Raw genomic sequence first — 23,734 nt, forward strand, 5'->3', positions numbered from 1 at the left:
AATGCAGTTATTTGCTTATTTTAATATTTAATATTTTCATTGGCAAATTCCACTTTTAGAAAAAGTAAAAAAAAAAAATTTGTCATGAATAAAATTAATTATTTCTGTAATTATCCCTGTGTATTCAACACAAAATTTACTCACCCCGATATTGTTCCAAAACTGCATGTTGCTCTTTGACTACTTTCATAATGACTCACTTTTAACTTACAATGAAGGTGAATGGTGACTGAGAAGTCAAAGTAAAACTAAAATCTATATATTTGCGTTAACTGTACCTTCAAACATTTCGGTGTAAATTAACAGTAATTGTATTAAAATGAAATACATTTTAGTGAAGTTATAAAAACACATACGGAACACTGGCGCCCCCCGATGGTGACTAGCCTATAACACCGCTTGCGTCACAGAGTTCAGACGAGCATCGGCCATCTCACTTCCTCAAAAAAAACTTCAGTCCCAAAGAAAAACAGAAGCAATCCCTGGATACATGGGTGACCACATCAAGGACAGTTATGGAGCGTTAAAGCAAGCGGCTACGACAAGCAAGCTAGACACAGCTATAGGGAACAGGGTAAGAAGCGACATTAAATGGCGAAAAGAGATTTAATGTGTTGCGCTGTAGTTCTCTGTTTGCTGATGTGAAGATTGAGCTATTGACAAACACGGAGCATAACTGTCATGTGCACTCGAGATATACACGCTATAATAAAAACATACATGAAATAGTGAGTATTCTCGGATGAGCTTTACATTACTTGTATGTCGCGAAAAAATAGATACTTGTTAGGCTATTAGCATGCTAACTTACTCTATTATCTGTATGAGTGTTGATGTTTGTAGATCAACACTGCTGTTTCACAGGATGTTTATGCTAAGACGGGTTTACATGTTGAGCCCCTCAGTGTCAGATACTGTAGGCCGAGGAGGAAGGGTCTGTTGATGATTTAAGCATCTGTATGGCAGAAAGGTTAAACGCACTGGAAGTTTTTGCATCATGTTTGTGTCTCATTGACTCCTGGTGAAACTGAAACTCCATGTGAATGAGTGTAAACAACCTAATAGATCTGCAGTCTTCAAACAACTCGTGAGTCATACACAGGTGTAACTTTATATGGGAAGCTCTTAGACTAGACTCCTGGCATCTCCACTTCATGCCACCGCAAGTCATGAATGGCAGAAATCAAATTCTGTAGTGATTAATGCTCTGTGATGTGTTTTTGATTCGAAATGTATAGTTTGCAACCAAATCGAGATTTCACATGCTATTATTTGCTTGATTTTTTGGTATCATGCAAATTTAGTTATAGTTTACAATGACCACATGTTATCCACATATCTAGATTTCTTATAAATACAGAAATCAATATATTTTTTTACCAAGTGTATCCTGTAGTCTCAGCTATTGACTATGATCCCTAAGTTTTGATTACATAACCAGGGGTCCTCAAACTTTTTCAGACAAAGGACCTAGTAGAGACATACTGCATAAAATTGAGTGTTGTATGTTCAATAATAGTGTGTTTGTTTAGTATCATACTGTATAATTATTATACTTACTGTGAGATAGAATGACACATTTAGCTGTTATTATTAATTAAAACTATGAAAGTTTTTGTTAACTGAAATTAAGCTGAATATAACATAAATATAATAGAATATGAACTGTAATGTAAATATTAAATGAAAAACTACATATGGAAATCAGAAATGTTGTAAGTAACTGCAATGAAATAAGTTGACTTAAGTGCTTAAGTACTAAAATGAAAACTGAAATACAAAGAAAGCTAAATAGAAATATAAAAAAGAAAGTAATAAGATGACAACAGTACACAACAAACTTGAAATAAAAACTGAAAATATAAAACAAAAGCTAATTCAATATATTAATTAATGCATTATAAATGATACTAAAATAACACTGATTATTAGCTGTACTTTAGATTATTAACTTTTACTTTTTTTATTTTAATTCAAAAAATATTTTTTATAACGTTGGCAGACCTTCCTGTTGTTCCATTGTGGACCCCCTGTTAAGGACCCCTATTTTACACCATGTCTTTTGATAACTCACTTGACTTACACTGGCAACTGCATTAAAATGCTAAATTTGTACATATCTATATGCAACTGGGACATTTCATAATGGACAAATTCTTTAGTGTACATACATAGACTTTTTATTGATTCCCCACATGAAATCATTAATGGACCATTTGTAAAAAGTTAATCTTAAAGTTTGTCATTAACCTCTCTGAGGAAGTTTGAGCACAAGTGCTGGGCCGAAGTAAACTAAACATTTATCTTGTGCCAGCCCACCTTGTTACTCTCCTTTGATGAACACATGGAAATCATTGCTTGTGTTTCCAGCACGACACATGAAAAGGATCAAGCATCTGGGTTTGCTTTTTAATTGAGGTTTGATATTTTCCAGAGTATTTAGTCATGGCTCATAGTATGCTGTCTCAGCAGAATCAGGTTCAGATCCCTGACATTAAAGCCACTTGAGACAGATTAAATGTTGGCCACTGTGAAGGAGAAGCAATTGTGCTAATAGGGTGAATGGAGAACTAGAGCTTGAGGGCACACCTTCCTAAAGGAAAAGCAAGAGTGTTGTAATTTCCTTACTAGAACAATGCTTATTCCAACAGATATGAAACAAGAACTAGTTTAGTTATTAAAGTCACTTTGTGGCTGATGTTTGATCAGTATATTGGTTCAATTAAAATGATCAAAGCATGATATACTGTATTTTATTGTTGTTTTTAACGGTGTTGTTAAACAGTGTTCTTGACATTTTACACTGGTAATACTGTAAAATATAATCCATTTATATGAGTTTTAGCAATGCTTGATGCAGTTTTTTGGTTTGTAATATTTGAGTGGTGGTTATTAGTCACTGAAAACTCAGACTTTACTCACCCACCCGTTGTTCCAAACGCAAGACTTCTGCTCATCTTTGGAACACAAATGAAGATATTTTGAATATTCTCTCATCGTTTTTGTCCTTTCATTGACAGTACACACAACCAAAATTTCCAAGTAGGGGTTTGTGATGGTTATCGTCTGCAATAATATCATAATTGTTGTTTTAAGGCCATGCGGTTTTAATGTTAACATTATCAAGTAGCCTATGTAGTAGTAGTAGTAGTAGTAGTAGTATACTTTATTGTCCTCAAGAGGAAAATTGTTATGGACTACATGTTGCTGCAGACATACAATAAACATATAAAATTTTTTTTAAATAAAATCATGAAAATAAAATCAAGATGAACTCTTGTTGTACAACTGCACCGATACAGGTACAAAGGAATTCTTATATCGATTTAACTTACACATTGGGATTCTATATCTTCTACCAGAGGGAAGTAGTTCATATCGTAAATACAAGAAATTAGTTTTTTTGCTATGTCCCTGACTTTGCCAAAAAAATAAATCCAAATGCATTCACTGTATGATGAAGTCTATTAGAATGCCCCTATAATTCAAGTTATGAAAGCCAAAAATATCCCTGTATAGGGTTTTGATTTTTATATTTATATAGTTAAGTAATATCACACACATGTAACAGTGCCGTTTTCCTCAATATTAAAGTGTGCGTGTGATTGCAAATTAGATTTTAAATTTTTAAGTTAATATTGAGTGAGTTACATTTTAGGCACAATATTGTCTGTTTTTCTTTCTTTCTCAGATTCACCAATGAAAACAGTTCCAAACAAAGCTGGAGCAGAACATTTGTGCATGACAGAGCAACACTGCGGCGTTTCATTCCTGAATGAATCTGTTTTTGAACTAATCGTTTGATCCAATGATCAGTATATAAATACAAACAGTCACTTGCTTCATTTCTAAATGAATCCGCCTTTTAAAACAATTTGTTTAAAAATGTAAGAATTTAAAATGTTTACATTTTTTGTCAGTATTGTACACCCCTATTTCCAAGCTTCAGAAAGTTTTTAAAGACTAAAAGTAATCCATATATACAGAAATTGGTTTAATACAAGTCGTCTGAAGAGGCACTATTGCTTTATAAGATAACAGATTTAATTTAGGCTTTGATCAATGCACATATAGAGCTCATCAAATATTGCAAACACAGAATCACAGGGTGATTGCTTAACATGCAAAATCTATTGAGATTTTTTCTCCATGTCAAACATGGTTGAGCAATGTCTACATGTGCTTTTTGAAGCATGAAAATTTTGGTTTTGTGAACAAAAAGTATGAAAGAATATAAAAAATATCTTTATTTGTGTTTGAACGAAGATGAACGAAAGTCTGGAATGACTTGAGGGTGAGTAATGATGACAGAAGTTTTATTTTAGGGTGAACTGTCCCTTTAAGTAACTACGCTGTGACCTCTCCTGACGTCAACATGAAGGCTGGTCATTTCTCAGTGAGGTGCCATTAGTTTACCTGCTTAGTTTTGAGCAAACATCTCTAGATCTTGCTGTTTCTATAGAAAACCAAGTGATTCTTTAGTTTTTTTCCTCACTCTCTTAAGAAATGTTGATGTTTACTATAATTGCCTTCAATAACTTAACTGAATCGATTGAGATAGTTTGGAACACACTGTTATAGTTTAAAGTGTATGTGGTTTGAGGGTTGTATGGGAAATGGTTCAGCCATGAGCTCTAACAGTGAGGCATGCCAGAAACAGCAGACCACAGAAGCAGAACAGCCCCCGTTTTTCTTATGTAAGATATACATTGTTATTGTAACTGTCCTTAGAGTGTTTCTCATAGATCACATACCACATATTTAATGTGGTGTAAGCCAGATGTGGACTGTTTGAGTGTTATTATTTGACGCGGTGGATCCACATCAGACAGCCGTCTTCAGCTTTGCTTAATGGCCTGGACTGGATGTGGTGGATGACATGCATGTGTCTGGAGTGTTGTCTTTTGTACAGTGTTGAAGTGTTATTATTGAATATATTTTATATTTTTATATCAATATTGCCATGGCAATTTCACAAGTTTGTGGCCAGCTTGTTGCTTCGTGTTGCGTCACCATTGCTTGTGGCGGTGAGTATGCCACAGATTGAGCTAATTGCATGCAAATATTCACATGGTGTGAGTGTGACATTAAATCATATGCTCCATAAATGTGTCCTTCCATAGAATATACATTTCTGAATAATAAACAATATTTAGTATGAAATTTGCAAATGAAAATCAAATTAAGATACTGACAGGGAAATAGTTAATTTTACTGCTTGTGTATATATATATATATATATATATATATATCTTTTAGGCTTAAATTTAAAAAAATACATTCTTAAACTTTTCAGTGTACTTAAGTTTACAATGGACCTGTCCTATTGTGAGTGATCACTAAACAGTGTACTGCTGAGAGAGCGAGAGCTCCAGCAGCTTGAGTTTATTTGTGTGGGAGGCTGCTGTATCCTAGCAATGGTGACTATCAAGGACTAATAGCAGACTTCATAATACACATACAGTGTTTTGGATGTTGGCACACTGCCCTTCAAAACATAAACAATTTGTGTACTGTGTTGACTATCAGCCAAAAGATCTTACAGTGTAGAGAATGTCAGAAATTCAAAAATAAAGAGGACTAGTAGATGACATTTGCTGTTATGTAAGAATACAATGAGGCTTGTAGCTGCATGCTTTTGTGCACGAGTGTTTGTTTGCAGTATGTCATGTTCAAATCCCTGATTGGTTATTGGTTTGAATCATTGCTTATCTATATACTTAGGGTTAGGCATAATTTTTTTATTGTCATTTATATAGATCACATCCTGCTTTGTTGTATGGATGGATTTGCAAATGCAAAAATGTATTTTGTTAGAAAACAAGAACAAAAAAGCAAATTACAAGCAATAAGACAAAGATAGAGGTGAGTGCTTGAAGTTCAGGTACAAACAGTGCAAAACACTTCAGAAATTAAAAAAGGGAATAGTTTTCACTGTGTTCATAAATACACTGGTCTTTATTAAAACTACTGTTATTCAGTGTACAAGTTACAAATTCAGTTAACAACAGTGAGTGATTTTCTCTTTTTTAAGACAAAACTGAGCGTGTTTACATGAATACTCGCCAAAACAGGCATTTTGTCATAATTTTAGTGCTCGCAGACGATTAATTGCAATTAATCGTATCCAAAGTAAAAGTTTTTGTTTACATATGTGTGTACTGTGTATGTTTATTATGTCTATATAAATACACACACATGCATGTATATAGTTGAGAAAAATATTTTTTATATATTAAATATATTTATACATAATATAAATTATATGAATATTAATGTATACATGTAAATACATTACATATTTTCAAAATATATACTGTATGTGTGTATTTATATAAACATAATAAATATACACAGTACTAAACACCACATATATTAGCTTACGTAAACAAAAACTTTTATTTTGGATGCGATTAATCGTGATTCGTTTGACAGCTATATATAACTTTGTGTGTATTTGGCTGATTAAACATGATAAACGGCACAAAAACACTGATTATGTTCTTTTTATTGATTGTTGAGCTTAATAACCCTTTTAATATCAAGCACGCCACACTTCCTCATTCATGTTTCTTCTTTATCTCTGCCTTGTTTTACTCTAAATTTGGGTAGTACTATTATGACGCTTTTTGCGGTTATTATGTGTGAAATGGCAAATTATGCATGTATGCAAAAAAAAGCAACATTTTGTTGATTTTGCATCATATTTAGTGATCAAAGAATCGCAAAAACCTGGACGGAGTAGATGCTGCTAACGTTCTCTTTACTCAGAGGTCATATCAGGCCATGCGGTTTTCTTCCAATACTATCCGTCTCCATATCAAAACATGCTTTGGGAACTTTATTAGGTTGGGGACCGCATGTCCCACAATGTTTTACTCAATACATTTTTGTGTAAATGGCGTGAGTCATTTATAATCCAATACAAACAGCTGGAATTCGTATTTAAAAACCTGCCCTTTTTTTGAAAGGCTGTATTCGATGTTCCAGGCAGCTTTTTTTGGGGGGGGGCAGGGTGGTGTGTGGGATGGCTCAGAGGTGGTTAAATGTGGAAAACCTCAGGAAGAGGGGGAAATTTTTTTTGATGCAGAATGTGATGTTTGATTTGTTTTAATGTTTTAAGTTAGGAAACCAAATCCATCACTGGCAAAATCGAGTTTGTTAGTAGAATCCATCACCGTCCCCTTGTGCAGATTTGGTTTGAGATCAGTTGCTGAATTGATCCGCCACTGAAATTTGTATTGTAAAATGAACAACAGAAAAATTTGCCTCTCAGTTCCCATGTGACAAGAGGTTATGAATGGCAAGTGTTTCATGGGAATGGATGATTGTGGTTTGTGCTGATGTGGTCATAGTGTATTCTAGCGTTTTACAGCACCATGGTGAGCGCTGTGTTTATGTTTTTATTGGTTTCACATCTAAACCACTGGGATGATGTAATGATAGGCTAGCGAACACAACGTCTATTCATTCACCGTCTGTCTGTGGGAAGGCTAGTTTTTATTATTTGTTAGCGCTTTGATAGATGTGCTACAGCAGCAACTGTATATGCCATAGATTCAACACATCCTCTGTGTTTTTGGTCGTTTTTCATGGCTAAAGTGATATTACAGACCTTATACCACATTCTTGAACTATTACATCATTCCCAAACTCCCCATTTCACTTATGATTTTGTGTATTACTAAAGCACAGTCTGCCTAACTTGGACCAAATTCCTTGGCTTATCTTTTGCTGTTTACTTTTTTCTTCACTTGAATCTATACCGACATTGTCTTTTGCAGAAAGTGAAGTGAGGAGCTTCCTGTGACCATATCGTCTGCTGATCCCCAGCGAAACCCTTGACTCCTCACTGAGGAGACATGGAGGAGCAGGGGGATGCTGGGATTGGGGGTTTGTTGGCACCCAGCCCACAGAGTGAGGCTGTAACCCATGAGATGGGCGAACTGTCCCTGCACCCCAACCAGAGGCTGCCCCCCCTCAACGAACGCAAAAATGGTATGTCACTTGCTATGATGCTGAATAAAAATGGTTGGATTGAGTCATTTACATGAATTAGCAATGCACAATATATCATTATCATCAGTTCTTGATTAAAATTGAATACCCTAGTGAAAAATAAATATACTAAAATGTATTTGAAATACATTTATTTCATTCTAAGTATACTACAAATACATTGACATATTTATGTACGTAGTAAAATACCCTGTAATTGTACTTTTAGTATATAACCTGGTATACTTAAAGTCTGCTAAATTAGAACAACTACTTTTGTACTTAATGCTCTTTAATTGTGCGGAAGTAGTGCTGAAGTCCAACTAAAGATATGCTGAGGTACACTTTAAATATATTGCGTATAAAGACCGATATTAGTAAAAGATCATACAATCCTCATCAATAGTAATATTAAAACACATTTTAGGCTTAATAGTAAGAAATGTGCATTGTGCACAAGTAGTACTCCAAATAAAGTTTAATTATTATTTTTTTATCAGTCTTGAGCGACTTGTTTGTAAATATGTTAATAGATTTGAACTATACTTAGTATGAAATAATGCATTTTAAATATATTACTTTTTTACTAGGGTATATATTGGCTGATGTTGGATATTTCATTGCGCGTAATGTTTTTCACTTTTAGATTATCATTGCCATCATCTAACCCGCATATAATGTTTAAACTCTAAATCTCTTTAAAAATCAAAATGTTGTAATACCTAAATTCATTCACTTGTATAAATTCACTTTATTGTTTTATTTGTAATACACTTGTTCAGAAGTTTGGGGTCGATAGGATTTTTTTATGTTTTTAAAAGATTTCTGATGCTCATCAAGTCTTTGATCATACAGTAAAACCAACCATATACTGTGAAATATTATTATTAGTGCTGCCAAATGATTAATCGTGATTAATCACATACAAAATAAAAGTTTTTGTTGGCATAATATATGTGTTCTGTATATATTTATTATTTATATATAAATACTCATACATACAGTATATATTTTGAAAATATTTACATGTCTGTATTTATATTCATATCATTTATATTATAAATAAATATTTTTAATATATAAACATATGTACACATATATTATGCAAACAAAAACTTTTATTTTGAATGTGATTAATCACGATTAATCGTTTGACAGCACTAATTATTATAAAGTAACTATTAGTAAAGTAATTATTATAAAGTTATTATAAGTTTTCTATTTTAGTATATTAAAAAAAATGTAATGTCACATAATCTTTCAGAAATCATTCTAATAAATGAATTACTGCTAAAAAAATGTTTGTTCTTTAATATATTTTTTTTAAATACAGTTTCAGGCTTCTTTGATGAATAGAAAGTTCAAAAGAGCAGCATTTATTTAAAATATAAATCTTTTGTAAAACAATACATGTCTTAACTGTCACTTTTGATCAATTTAATACAACCTTGCTGAATAAAATAATTTATTTCCAAAAAACTTTTTCTGGCCCCAAACTTTTAAACAGTAGTGTATACAAAATAGTCAAGCATTTTTTGACAATAATGTAAATATAAAAATCAGCCGGTGAAGATGTTAGTAGTTAACCTGCAGTTGAGACAAGCCTAGTTTATACTTGACACATCTGATGTGAGAAACGGCTGGCTTCTGAGACTTTGTCTAAAAAGTACAGAGTGGTACAAAGTTGTTTGTCCTTCAACAAAATCACAGACGATATCTGATTTAGATGTCCCTCTTGGCTAAATGTTCACCATCAGTCAGATTTTTTTGCCCATTTTTGGTGAATTTATTGTGAGATTTCAAATTGGCTTTTGTTCTGGAATAGTATTCGTTTGCCTGGTTGTAATCACAGCCTGCATAAATTTAGCTATTTAATTTTGGCTCTCTCTTTTCGCTGCCTAGTTCAATTCACGCCACATCCTGATTAGTTTAGCCTCTATTTCCAGTTGATTAAATAACGTTTTATTTCTGTACGCGCCGAAAATGAGAAGCTCTTTTTCCATTCTGTCTTGTCGCACAGAAGCAGCCTCCACAATCCTGACATTTCTTTGCCTCTTAGTTTGGGCGCAGTCTTTTGATTGACATGTGAAATGTCACAGGACAGCTCTGTCTGCGTGCGGTGGCTCACAGCTCTGTGAGGGCTGCTCCTCTAGGTCTCTAGCTATGCTGAGGTCACACCGTCACAGCGAGTGGAAATGTAAACGACTTTGGCAGAGCATGGCCCGTGTCAGTTACCCATCCTCTGGCTGTCTGTCAAACAAGATGTTTACCGTGTTGATGAAGAGGAAGGTTATTTCAACTAAGAGCTATGTTATGTTTTTTGCTGCTCAGATCTCAAAAATAAAGCATTCATGATGCACTCGTCCATACAGAGAACGATCATCGTTCTTCTAAACTACAAAAAGAAGCACTTTTTAATGATCTAGAATTGAACTTCCAATGGCAGGGAGGGGTTAACAATGGTCGGTCTAGTCTTTCTGCTCCCTCCTCTCCGTCTGCTGGTGGAGCAGATGCTGTCTCCTCTGAGGGAGTCCCAGTTTCACTGGAGCTGCTAACAGTGAATGGAGAGCCCTGAAGAACGTGGTCCTTGTGCTTTTTCACAAAGCTCTGGTGCTGTCAGGAGCCCGCTTTAAGATACTCTGAACGTGAGGCAGGTCGGGCAGACGGCATGGCCTGCTTAGGACTGGAGACACACAGCATCTGCAGAGGAAACTTCATACCAGGTTCTGCAGCTTGCTGCTCGGCTCTGAGAGGTGGATATCATTCTATCACTGAGCGGATATAGGTTTAGACTATTTTGAATAGATTTTACTGGCTGCCTGAAGCTTTGTTTGCCAGGCTTTGGTTTAATGGAAATTTGCATGACAGCATTTGAAAAAAGAAAGCTACTATTGATTGGCTTTTCATGAGAGAGCTATGTGCATTACTCTGCTGATAATCAAGGTAATCTGCTGCTAATGGTTGAGATTGTCTATTAGATGCACATCAGGAAGGTCAGTGATTGTTTAAAGTGCCCCTATTATGGATTTTTGAATATTACCTGTAATGCAGTGTGTAACACAGCTCTAAGTGAATGAAAACATCCTGCCAAATTTTAAATCTGAAAGTGCACCGTGTATAAAGTTATTGTCTCTAAAAAGAAAGAGTCGACTCTGAATCATTGAAAGTTTTTCCTTTTTAAAACGAATTCCAAGCCGTTTCATGTTGAAGTCAGCATGAAACATTAGCATATTGCCCGCCCACTTGTTGGTCTTTTCTCCTTAGTCTGAATGAAAATGCAAACAAAAGGCACGGCATAGATTGGTATGATATCGATGCATAAAGCTACTTATTTTCAAAATCGGCTAGTTAGTAAATAGACCTTAATGAAGTCCTTTATAATTTGGCTGGTTTCAGTTTCGCCCCAGTTTGATTGGATGCATTTCATAGGGGTTGTTTATAGAAGATGTGTTGCTGATTGGAACAGAATGCAAAAACTTGAGAGATAAATAAAAACTTTAAGCTCAAAACACAGCTTTAGATGTGATGCTACAGCCAAAGATGTCCGTCTGAATGTCTGTGGCTTTGCAAACAGGTAAAGAACAGCTCATTGATTAGCCACACTAAAGGCATCAATGTCAGTATTATTATTTTTATTATGTTACACATTTGTTCAAAAGTTTTGGTCTGTAAGATTTTTTAATGTTGTTGAAACCATGTTGCTTGACCAGCCTGCTTTTATTTGATCAAAAATATTTGCAAATTTGAAATAACTGCTTTCTATTTTTATATATAATAAAATATAATTTATTCCTGTGATTTCAAAGCTAAATATTCAGTCTAAGAAACATTTTTTATTTTTTTACATTGGAAACAGTGCTGCATAATATATTTTTCTGAAACTGATGCATTTATTTTGCTTTTTTTTTATTGAAAGTAAAAAAAAACACTATTTAGTGTAAACGTACCTATTAAGCTCACCAAAATCTACATTGAGACATTTTTAGTGCACAAGATATTGGTTTCAGTACAAGAAGTTATGTTAAAATAAAATATTAATGTCTCACACAAAAATATTTAATTTAATTTTAAATGGCAAAAGCATTTTGATTAAGATTACATCATTAAATGCAAAAAGTCTGGCTGTGCTTAATGGGTACATTTTTGTACCCTTTAAGTACACCCCTGTTCCCATTAAGCTCACATCATGTTTTATTAAACAATTCTTGTTTATTTTAAAAAACCTTTTTAAAGAATAATTGAAAGTCTGTAGATTTGAGCTGCCATATCTAATAGAAAATCACATAGTGCATGATGGTCACAGATTCCAATTTTTTTGCAGATTTTATTTTTTTTAATCTGTTCACATTTTAAAAGCCTTTAGTCACTTTTTTTCTGGAAAGATACAACAGATACGATTTCTGATGGCTCCTTCTTTGTACGGATGACATGCCTCTTTCATCTTTGGGCATAAACTATAGTTACAGTTTGTCATCTTAAAGCTGAAAATAAGTTATTGACCATTTTATAAAGATTAAAGGGGTCATATGATGCAATTTAAATTTTTCCTTTCTCTTTGGAGTGTTACAAGCTCTTGGTGCATAAAGAAGATCTGTAAAGTTACAAAGACTAAAGTCTCAAATCCAAAGAGATATTCTTTATAAAAGTCAACCAAGCCAAAGATGTCCGTCTGAATGTCTGTGGCTTTGCAAACAGGTAAAGAACAGCTCATTGATTAGCCACACTAAAGGCATCAATGTCAGTATTATTATTTTTATTATGTTACACATTTGTTCAAAAGTTTTGGTCTGTAAGATTTTTTAATGTTGTTGAAACCATGTTGCTTGACCAGCCTGCTTTTATTTGATCAAAAATATTTGCAAATTTGAAATAACTGCTTTCTATTTTTATATATAATAAAATATAATTTATTCCTGTGATTTCAAAGCTAAATATTCAGTCTAAGAAACATTTTTTATTTTTTTACATTGGAAACAGTGCTGCATAATATATTTTTCTGAAACTGATGCATTTATTTTGCTTTTTTTTTATTGAAAGTAAAAAAAAACACTATTTAGTGTAAACGTACCTATTAAGCTCACCAAAATCTACATTGAGACATTTTTAGTGCACAAGATATTGGTTTCAGTACAAGAAGTTATGTTAAAATAAAATATTAATGTCTCACACAAAAATATTTAATTTAATTTTAAATGGCAAAAGCATTTTGATTAAGATTACATCATTAAATGCAAAAAGTCTGGCTGTGCTTAATGGGTACATTTTTGTACCCTTTAAGTACACCCCTGTTCCCATTAAGCTCACATCATGTTTTATTAAACAATTCTTGTTTATTTTAAAAAACCTTTTTAAAGAATAATTGAAAGTCTGTAGATTTGAGCTGCCATATCTAATAGAAAATCACATAGTGCATGATGGTCACAGATTCCAATTTTTTTGCAGATTTTATTTTTTTTAATCTGTTCACATTTTAAAAGCCTTTAGTCACTTTTTTTCTGGAAAGATACAACAGATACGATTTCTGATGGCTCCTTCTTTGTACGGATGACATGCCTCTTTCATCTTTGGGCATAAACTATAGTTACAGTTTGTCATCTTAAAGCTGAAAATAAGTTATTGACCATTTTATAAAGATTAAAGGGGTCATATGATGCAATTTAAATTTTTCCTTTCTCTTTGGAGTGTTACAAGCTCTTGGTGCATAAAGAAGATCTGTAAAGTTACAAAGACTAAAGTCTCAAATCCAAAGAGATATTCTTTATAAAAGTCAACCACGCCTACCTAAAACGGCTCGTTCTAAGACGCCCCCACATGTCTACATCACGATGTAGGAAGATTTGCATTAACTCCGCCCAAATGTTCACGCAAAGAAAGAAGGCGTAACTTTTCATTCTCGCTGTAGTATTGTTGCTGCCACCATGTCTAGCTGGCCAATCAGAGCACACCTCGCTTTTCAGACCGATGAGCTTTGTAAAAATCGACGTGTTTCAGAAAGGTGGGGCATAGAGGAGAAACAATGTACAGTATGTGGAAAATAATGTGTTTTTTGAAACATCATATGACCCCTTTAGCTTCAAGTGACAACTATCAGTTTATATTTAAAGGGATAGTTTACCCAAAAATGAAAATTCTGTCATTAATTACTCACCCTCATGTCGTTTCAAACCCGTAAGACCTCCGTTCATCTTCGGAACACAAATTAAGGTATTTTTGATGGAATCTGAGAGCTCTCTGACCCTGCATGGATTATTTTACAGATCTCCTTGCTATGTTTCTGGACTTGGGAACATTTCAGTTGCGTTGCTGTCAATGCAGGGTCAGACAGCTCTCGGATTTAATAAAAAAAACCTTAATTTGTGTTCCAAAGATGAACAAAGGTCTTACGGGTTTGAAACGACATGAGGGTGAGTAATTAATGACATAATTTTCATTTTTGGGTGAACTAACCCTTTAAAGTCTGTTTATGAAATATTTATATAGACATTCAATGTGGAAGAGCTTAAAGAGAGCACACTGAACTTAATTGGAGCAGCAACAATTTTTAATAAATTTCTTGTTATATTTATTAAAATGACAATATTTTGCAAAATAAATAATCTAGGTCATGTATTAAGTTCATACATATTTTATTATGAACAACTATTATTAACAATATCTATGAAATTATACTTTTTCTTATTGATGTCACACTGAAGCTGTGTGATTTTCATAGTAGTGCACCCTTTAAGCTCACCTTGCAATAATATGAAATCTTTAAAAAAATTCAGCAGTGTAAAACCACAGACCAGCAATAAACTGTCAATTTATAATATTATGGATTTAAAAGTACAAGCCAGTAATGCCTGTGAAGTAATATATTAGCGTAGCACACAATCTTATTCAGCTAGTCAGCTAACTGTGTTCTGTAGCATCTGTGCTATGCTGCTAAAATCTTTTTATCTTTTGGTTCTAACTGTAATTATTTCCCACATCCAAGTTCCAGGTTATAATATGCAAAAGTCTAAACATGAATCTCTCAATTTTACAATAAGTAGTGAAACTTACCCTAAATAAAGGCTTAAACATCTAAAAAATGCACATTTAAAGGGCTCCTCTTTTGGTGAAACAGTGTGAACAGTGTGAACACATGGAGACCCATATCTCAGTGTGCAATGATCTGATTGATTTGAACTTACAGGAGGTATGTAGTAACAAACACATCAATTGGTTAAGACATTAAGTAGGATAATACATTATTTTTTCTTTTTATAATCAGAGCTCAAAAATGGAAGTGTGCTTAATAGGTACGTGAGTTTAAAATAAAAATCTTTTGTAACATTATCAATATTTTTATACTTTGGGTCAATTTAAGAAAAAAACATAATCTTACTGACCCCAAACTTTTGAATTGCAATGTGTGTAACAACAATATAATTATATTATATAAACTGTTATTATAATTCTCTGATCCTCACAGCTAGTTTGAAGCCACTAATTCAGTGTGTTTGCCATGTTTGAGCAGACACTGATTGTCAAATAACTTTGAAATGATGTGAAAGAGTGTTGAGATATATTGTCTTGATTGTCACCAAGATGATGGAAGATGTTTTACTCATCATGTGGAATAACCCAACCTAAAAAGCTGCAATGTTATGTTGTGCAATCAAGGAGACCTAAACGATTTTTTCTTCTGTGCCCCAAGTAAAAAATTAACCTGATTCGGATCAAGGTCAATGTTGAGTCATGTGTAGTCAGAATCTGTTATACTGTAGCATTATTTGGCCCCAATTATTATGTCCTTCATGGTGCATTCATTCCTCTTCTCAGAGCTGAATTATGTCCTTTTTGCAGTGTAAAATACTTTCCCAGTTTTTTGAAAGTATTTATAATGATCAGTAGTAACTGTTCATACAGTTCTCTTCAGTGCCACAAGTGGTTCAGAAAGTGCACACTTCAGCTTTAAGTGCACAGATTCATAGTGAAAACAATAAAATGCCAATCATGTGCCCTCAGCACCCTGCAGAGTTTCGTTTGTTCAACCTCAGCTGACCTTGTTAACAGTAAACTGACTCAGTTTTTAGTCAGATTAAACCTTTCTGTTCCTGCATATAAGCATTTAGAACATCATTGCATTTGACACTGGCAGACTGACAGCAAATGTTTTATTAATATGCATAAAATGTATGTGGATGATATTGTTAGTGCCATGTTGAGCTACAAGAACTGAGCATTAACAAGGAAATTCTTTAATAATCCCCATGCAGCTGTGTGTTGAACGTGCCTTCATAGATTTATAAATTCCCAGCTAATAGAGCTCATGATTCTTGATAAATGTCAGACGTTATCATGTTGTCTTTCTGACCAATTTGAGCTGGTTTTTATAATCAGCCAAGTAAATCCAGGAGGCTCAGCCAAGAGAGCAAAGAAAAATGTCTTGAGAATTTTCCCAGGAAGTCTTCCAAACGGCACACTTCAAAAGGGTCACTCGAGAGCCTGTTGTTTTGGTAGCAGGAAGAAGTTTCTAGTTTAGTTTTTTTTAATGGTGGCTCTTATGTAATTCTAGAGAGGAAATGTGTGTGATTTCGGTTGTGCTAAAGGTTAGAGTTCCTTTTGTTGCGTGTGTGTGTGTGTGTGTGTAGGTGTGTTAATCAGGTGGAAAAGTTCCATTCTGGGTGAAGTGTTGACAAGCCTGATCTAGAGGTTGGGTCAAGAACATAACGCTGCTTCTGCTTCTCTCCACCAGTTCTCCAGCTGAGGCTACAGCAGAGACGCACCCGCGAGCAACTCATTGATCAGGGCATCATGCCACGTGAGTACAGCCCCTGCCATCTAATACTGCTGTGTGCACCAGCATATGAACGAGAGGATGATTCATATTTACTCTTGTATGAAAACTGCCAATATTAACTAAATATGTAAAAATGTTTTAGTCATGAAATGGCATTTTGTGGCCCATTTTTCCTTCATAATCTAAAAAAATGTATGGTGGGATTTGATTTTATCCATCATGAATTAATTGGATTGTGAAAAGTGGCACTACGTACCAACTGAAAGAGAGGGGTTAAAAAGTAAGAGAGACTAAAAAAAACAAGCTCCAAATCTTTTTTTACATTTTGAATTACTAACCAGTAAATCATGCACTAAAAGAATAAGCTGCAATAAATGTTATGTTGACCTTACAGGGCTTTATTCACATATCTAACTTATATTTAAGGAATAATAATTGTTCTGTTGTAAATGTGAAAAATTATGTCGCGATATTTAAAAGTGACATCTTTCTCCCAATCACATTTTGCACTATACTGTTCAAAACTGTTCCGTCACAGGAATAAATTACATCTTAAAATATATAAAAATATAACCTTTAAAATAAAACTATTTTGAATTCTAATAATTTTCACATTATTATTGGTTTAACTGTGTATTTTTTTTTATCAAATGAATGCAACTTGGTGAGCATAAGAAACTTTTCACCAAAAAAACTGTTGAATGGTAGTGTAACATCCTTTGTGTTCCACATTACATGTTTATTTGTGACACATTATCTAAAATTTTGATGTCATGTAAACCTTCATTTTTTACTGTGCGTTTAAGAAATCAGTTGGTGCTGTGGTTTCTGTACCAAATCTGCTTTTGAATCAGTTGTTTATTCTCGCTCTTCAGCATAGTTCACAACCAGGCATAGGTGACCAATGCACATGGTATTTTTTTCCAAAAGCTCACCTCTCGCCTCACCACCGCTCATTCTGTTATTGCTCATAACCATTTTTCCGTTCAACCAAGTCACCGAGAAGTGTGTGAGATCTCTCATACTTACATAAACTTACATTTTTTTTCCTCTGGCCATGTCTGAGCTGATTGATGGGATTACACTGCATGCTGTCTCATAGCTCAGTGTAATATCAGGCATAGATTCTGCTGGGATTAAGAGGTAGCTGTCTGGTCCTTAAGGGCACCGTGTAGTCTGTGTGCTAATCTCTGTGTGGGCCCACCATCTCTGCTCTGAGTAATATGTGAGACCAGGCACTACAGCATTTAGAAAGACTGCAGGAGATGAAAGAGCCGTGTGTGTTTGAAGTGCGGGTGATGGCCTTGTGTCCTCATGAGACTGATGCTCTGCTTGTGTGTGTGTGTGACTTTACAGCCCTGAAGAGCCCTGCAGCGTTCCATGAACAGATCCGCAGCCTTGAGAGAGCCAGGGTAAGAGCAGGGCACCAAGCCCCAGACCTCGTGCACTTTCCTCAGCCATCTGGTCTCTCTGATCCTCTCTGAAACCTCTTCAGGGTTGCCCAGATCTCTGTAATGGGACGCATGTGAACCTCTCAGTTGATTTAATAGCTTAAGCCTTCTGTAAATGTGTTTGTTATTTGCAAAGCACAGCGGAGATCATTATAATGGTTACTTTCTGATCCCTGAATTACAGAGGGATTTCGTTTTCTGAAACTCTGTATCATTTCTCTCTGTAGACTGAAAATTTCCTAAAGCACAAAATACGCAGCCGTCCAGAAAGGGCCGAGTTGGTCCGCATGCACATCTTACAAGGTAATCCTCCATTCACGATACATGTAATGGCAGCTAATCTACCTACTGGGAAAAGTTTTTTAAAATCTACTTTGTTTTTAAACAAAGCTGTAGCTGTAGCTCTCAAATCTTATTAGTAGAGATGGGCATCAATACAGATTTTTCTGATTCGATTCCAAATCCAATACTATTTATTCAGTTTGATTTTGAGTTCATTCTGAATGATTTGGGAGTAATTTCTGATCCATTTTACTTTACATTTTCTCTCTGTTAATGCTGTTATAAGTAAAAAGCAGTGTTTCAACTCATCTTTCATTAAAAGAACTGACACGTGAGAGCCATTTGTTTGCCTGTAAGAGACAACTTTCCAAAAATGGAACCCCGTTCCAAACCCATAAAACTTTCGTTTACCTTCAAAATAGAAATTAAGATATTTTTTAATGAAGCCTGACAGATTTCTGTCCATCCATTGAAAGTCCATTCCAGCAAAACTTCACATCAGATGATCAGAAAAAAATATAATCCATAAAAAATGTGCAGATTATTCTGTCTCCTAAAGAGTTATGATCACTTTAACATGATGAACAAATTTAATTTAGGATTTTATTCATATATAAACATTGATAAACGCACATATACATAGAGCACAACAAATATGGTGAATGGAAGCTCAACCATACCAGTCAGGTTTGTTGTCTATATATGTTGTCTAAATAACTGTTGGTTTAGCGTATAAATCATGTATGGTTGAACATATGTTGGCCATATCTGATATGCAATATATGCTGATGTATGTATGATGATCAATGTTTATGTCTTAATAGTTTTACCAAACTATGCTATTAAGTTAGTTCAACAGAAAGCAGTGGCAGCTTAACCAGTCAGCATAATTAAAAAGCAAGAAAAATTCATGTTCAAAAGTGTCATCCAGATGCTGTACTTGTGTATTATTTACTTCTGTGATTGAGTTGACCTCTGTGTGATTGTTGTGGTGTTTCAGTAGGAGTGTGGGTTGAAATGATTGCTGTTCTGGTTTTTGGTGGGTTGGCAGAGACAGTGGCGGAGCCTTCTCTGCAGGCCACTCAGCTGAAATTGAAGAGAGCTCGATTGGCTGATGACCTGAATGAGAAGATCGCTCAACGCCCCGGCCCCATGGAGCTAGTGGAGAAGAACATCCTGCCTGTGGACTCCAGCGTCAAGGAGGCTATCATTGGTGAAAATGCAAACTATATTTACAGTATGTATTAAACTGGGGTAAATATGCACAATCACATGGCGCATAAATTGAATGAAGTATGATACATTGTCCTTTGTTTTAATTGGGTAGATGGTCAGATGCAGTACCCTAGAACTCTAGAGGAACTAGCTGATGAGGACAGTGGAGATGCGTTTTCACCCGAGCAGCCAGCTAGTCATGGGTCCCAGGGTTCTGCAGCCTCACCTGGGGAGGTCCGGGCCATTGAAGAGTCCTCACCATTGCCTAATAACTTCTTACAGGTATTCTTGCCACCTCCTTTTCACTTCAGAGCTCATGGTGCAAAAAAACAGAATTTAGTCATTTAGGTTTTGTAGAACACCTGAGATTCATCATGTGTTGTTTTTAACAGCACTTTCCTGCAGTGACCAACACAACAGATTTCCTCAAGCCTTTTTCCACCAAAGAGCAATCAGTTAGCCCTCCAGCACCCATGCCACAGCTAGTCACCGTGGCCCCTGTGAAGTCTGGGCCCACCCTTATAAAGGTCAGTAAAGAACTGAAGAAACAACAAAAATTTATGATTTATGATTATGGTTAGATGTAATACATAATGGGAAATCTCTGTTCAATTTACAGCAAAGTCAGCCTAAGTTACCTGGGGACAAGAGCCGCAGTAGGAAGAGCAAGGAGGCCAAGCCACGTGTGAAAAAGTTAAAATATCATCAATACATTCCCCCAGACCAGAAACAAGAACCCAACCAAGCCCCGATGGATTCCTCATATGCTCGTTTACTACAACAACAGCAACTATTTTTGCAGCTACAAATCCTGAGCCAACAGCAACAGCAGCACTACAACTACCAGACCATCCTTCCTGCACCTCTCAAGTAAGCAAGGAGATCTGGATCTGTGTGTTTGTTATATGTGTATCAGGCCCTGATGTTTTTGGTATGTACTGCTTTACCAATCCTATCGTTGAGTTCGGTGGATGCAAACCATTTTGCCTTTGTCTTACGTAATTTGTTAAAGGTCATCTTTCACTTTTGAAGCTAGCCATATTTTGTCAGCTATTAGTATAATGGTTGCATATGAATGGTTTTAGGTGGAAAATGTCTAAAACGCTATTATTGTTGCCGGTGGCCATCAGGACCATTACCTATTTTCCAATAACAAATCCTGTTTAGTGATTTTTATTAATGGCAGGAAGTCGAAGAGGTTATTGCTCTACTTCCTTTTCCATCTCTTGTGCAAGATTTATTTTAGCTGTCATTGTATTCTGCCTCAGCATTGTTCGATGGTGTTTATTTATTGAGAATTGTTCCTTCTGTGATGTTAAGTGTTGTTTCTTCCCTTTCTTCCCATCTGCTTCCCTTCTCACCAGGCCTGTGATAGAAGGCCAAAACAGCAGTGCCATAGTGGCTATCAACAGCACCAGCAGCCTTTCTGCCTCTATTGTGGTGTCTCTGCCCACAGCAACACCTGTGCGGCCCAACCGCAAGGCAGGCATACTACCTGCCAACCTGGAGGAGATGAAGGTACAGACAGATTCTTTTTTTCCACAGAAATTTTTTTATCAATAATAGATACATAACTGTTCAAAAGTTTGGAGTTGGTAGAATTTTTTAATGCTTTTGAAAGACATTTCTTATATTCATCAAGGCTGGATTTATTTAAAAATACAATAAAAAGTAATATATATTGTTACACAATAAATTACGTTTTCCATTTTAATTTATTCCTGTGATAGCAAAGCTGAATTTTTAGCAGTCATTACTCCAGTCTTCAGGGCCATATGATCCTTCACAAAATATATTGTAATATAATATGATTCAACGTTCACAAAACGTTTCTTATTATTATCAGTGTTGAAAACAGATAACAGCTTAATACTTTTGTACAAATCATGATAACATTTATTTCAGGATTCTTTGATAAATAGAATGTTCAAAAGAATATAAGCATATATTTGAAATGGAAATCTTTAACATTGTCTTTTTTGTCACTTTTGATCAATTTAATGCATCCTTGATGAAGAAAAAAGTATTAATTTCCAATTCCAAACTTTAATACGGTTGTGTATACTAAATATAAATAAATTAATATGACTTTTCCATTATGTAAAATTTGGTTCAGACGGTTTGTCTCCAGTAAATATGCATCTTAATTATTAAATGTTGTAGAATCCAGATGATTTGTAGCTATTTTTATGGTGATATATGTGGTAGCCCAGAAATCACTTTATTTTCTCTATGGAGCTAATATTTATAGAGTTTATAATTTCACTAGTAATGGGTTTATTTTGGCAGGTGGCAGAGCTGAAAATGGAGTTAAAGTTACGTGGTCTTCCAGTGTCTGGAACAAAAACAGACCTAATTGAACGGCTTAAGCCTTTTCAAGAAAACAATGCCTGGACTGCACCCAACATCTTCACAGGACCTAACATGCAGCCCTGCAGCACACCTATGGAGGTGTCCAGGACCACTACAACCCTATCCCCCATCCAACAGCCCTCTGAAAATCGGAGCTCCACTCCACCTGTGTCTCCTGGTTCTTCAGAGCTTCACAGCAAAGAGGACGCATCCATGGAGGGACAGGCAGAGGGCCAAAACCCCAGTTTAGTAACGGCAGCTCCTGTTCCTGAGGAACAGGACCGGAGACTGCACGAAAAGGAGCGACAGATTGAGGAACTGCTGCGTAAACTGAAGCAGGAGCAGAAGCTGGTGGAAGAACTGAAGATGCAGCTAGAGGTGGAAAAAAGGAGTGGACAGGTTGTTCCACCTGCAGAAAATAAATACACTTCCAGTCCAGCCACTATGTTGGCGTCTGTCAAAACAGAAAACACTGTCCCTCCTAACTGCACACTGAGTCCACACACTACGTCAACGCTATTGAAGCTTGAGGAGGCCCATCCTAACCAGGTGACAGCTACTCCTCTCCGTCAGTTCATTATCAGCCACCAAGGATTCCCACAGGTCATAGGACAGCCCCAGACTCTTCTAACCACTCCGCATGGGAGCACTCAGATCCTTCTTCCAGTGCCCCTGGCAAATAATACCACTACCATCCAGCTGCCCAACACTAATGTCAAACTACAGGTAACACAAAACTTGTGTATATTTATACGTGTTAGGTGCAGTAAATACTTGTCAATAATTCAATTTAATCTTGATTTTCCTTTTTGTAGCCAGTTTTGCAGACTGCCTCTCCATCAGTGCCAGGTATAATTCAGACCCCCCAAATACAGCCCACCAAAGCAGAGAGTCCTACATCACAACAGCTGCTCAGTCACAACCACATAGTTCAGGTCAGTCTTATAACCAAATACAAATATGTTGCCGTATACTATATAATAATAGCATAAATATTATGTAATATAATTTATATGTTTTATATAATATTTAATAATGTATTGATAATACTAAGAATTGGTCCTTCAACACCAAATCAGCATGTTAGAATGATTTCTGAAGGATCATGTGACACTGAAGACTGGAGAAATGGCTTCTGAAAATTTAGCTTTGCCATCTTAGGAATAAGTTACATTTTAAAATATATTAAAGGGTTAGTTCACCCAAAAATTAAAAATTAGCCTGTGATGTATTCACCCTGAATTATTTTTTTTCTTTCAGACAAATCCAATAGACCCTTTTTCTGTTAGTAAACATTGTGACGTTTTTCTGTGGGCGGAGCTTAGGTGGAGGAAGAAAGATTCCCCTGACTGCTTCACTAACGCTAGCTATGAAGTTTGTTAGCTTGTTTTTGTTTTGTTTTTTAACAATGACTGGAGAAAATCCGATTTTACCTGCATATGTAAAGTCACTCGCTGTCCAGGATCGCGACTGTTATTTAAAAAGGTTAACTTTAACGGACGAAACCAAATTGGCCGACCCTACACTCTAGCTCAAAGCATGGTTGATCTGACAGGATTTCCTCTAGTTGAGTGATTCACATCTATAGAGAAACCTAACGTGTAACATTATAATAAAGAGAAACTCACCTGTGTCTGTCTAGTCATGAAGATGCATATATATTTCAATT

General features: G+C 35.3%; 1 protein-coding gene across 3 annotated transcripts in view; it reads left to right on the forward strand.

The window, feature by feature from the left end:
• Window positions 1–149: 149 nt before the first annotated feature.
• LOC107584111 (MKL/myocardin-like protein 2) overlaps window positions 150–23,734 on the forward strand; it is a 36,592-nt gene continuing 13,007 nt past the window's right edge. For 2 of the 3 annotated variants that reach the window (XM_016270554.1, XM_016270553.1), the window contains exons 1-12: window positions 150–574; window positions 7,785–7,998; window positions 16,721–16,786; window positions 18,122–18,177; window positions 18,444–18,519; window positions 19,550–19,735; window positions 19,826–19,995; window positions 20,106–20,240; window positions 20,333–20,583; window positions 21,078–21,231; window positions 22,003–22,791; window positions 22,881–23,000. In XM_016270554.1, coding sequence (XP_016126040.1) covers window positions 7,863–7,998; window positions 16,721–16,786; window positions 18,122–18,177; window positions 18,444–18,519; window positions 19,550–19,735; window positions 19,826–19,995; window positions 20,106–20,240; window positions 20,333–20,583; window positions 21,078–21,231; window positions 22,003–22,791; window positions 22,881–23,000 — 2,139 coding nt within the window. In that variant the 5' untranslated portion in view covers window positions 150–574; window positions 7,785–7,862. The remainder of the gene's footprint in view (window positions 575–7,784; window positions 7,999–16,720; window positions 16,787–18,121; window positions 18,178–18,443; window positions 18,520–19,549; window positions 19,736–19,825; window positions 19,996–20,105; window positions 20,241–20,332; window positions 20,584–21,077; window positions 21,232–22,002; window positions 22,792–22,880; window positions 23,001–23,734) is intronic. The other variant, XM_016270555.1, reaches the window with a different exon arrangement.

Source organism: Sinocyclocheilus grahami, unplaced genomic scaffold (genome assembly GCF_001515645.1).
Source record: "Sinocyclocheilus grahami isolate Dianchi unplaced genomic scaffold, SAMN03320097.WGS_v1.1 scaffold57.1, whole genome shotgun sequence".
Taxonomy (NCBI): Eukaryota; Metazoa; Chordata; class Actinopteri; order Cypriniformes; family Cyprinidae; genus Sinocyclocheilus; species Sinocyclocheilus grahami.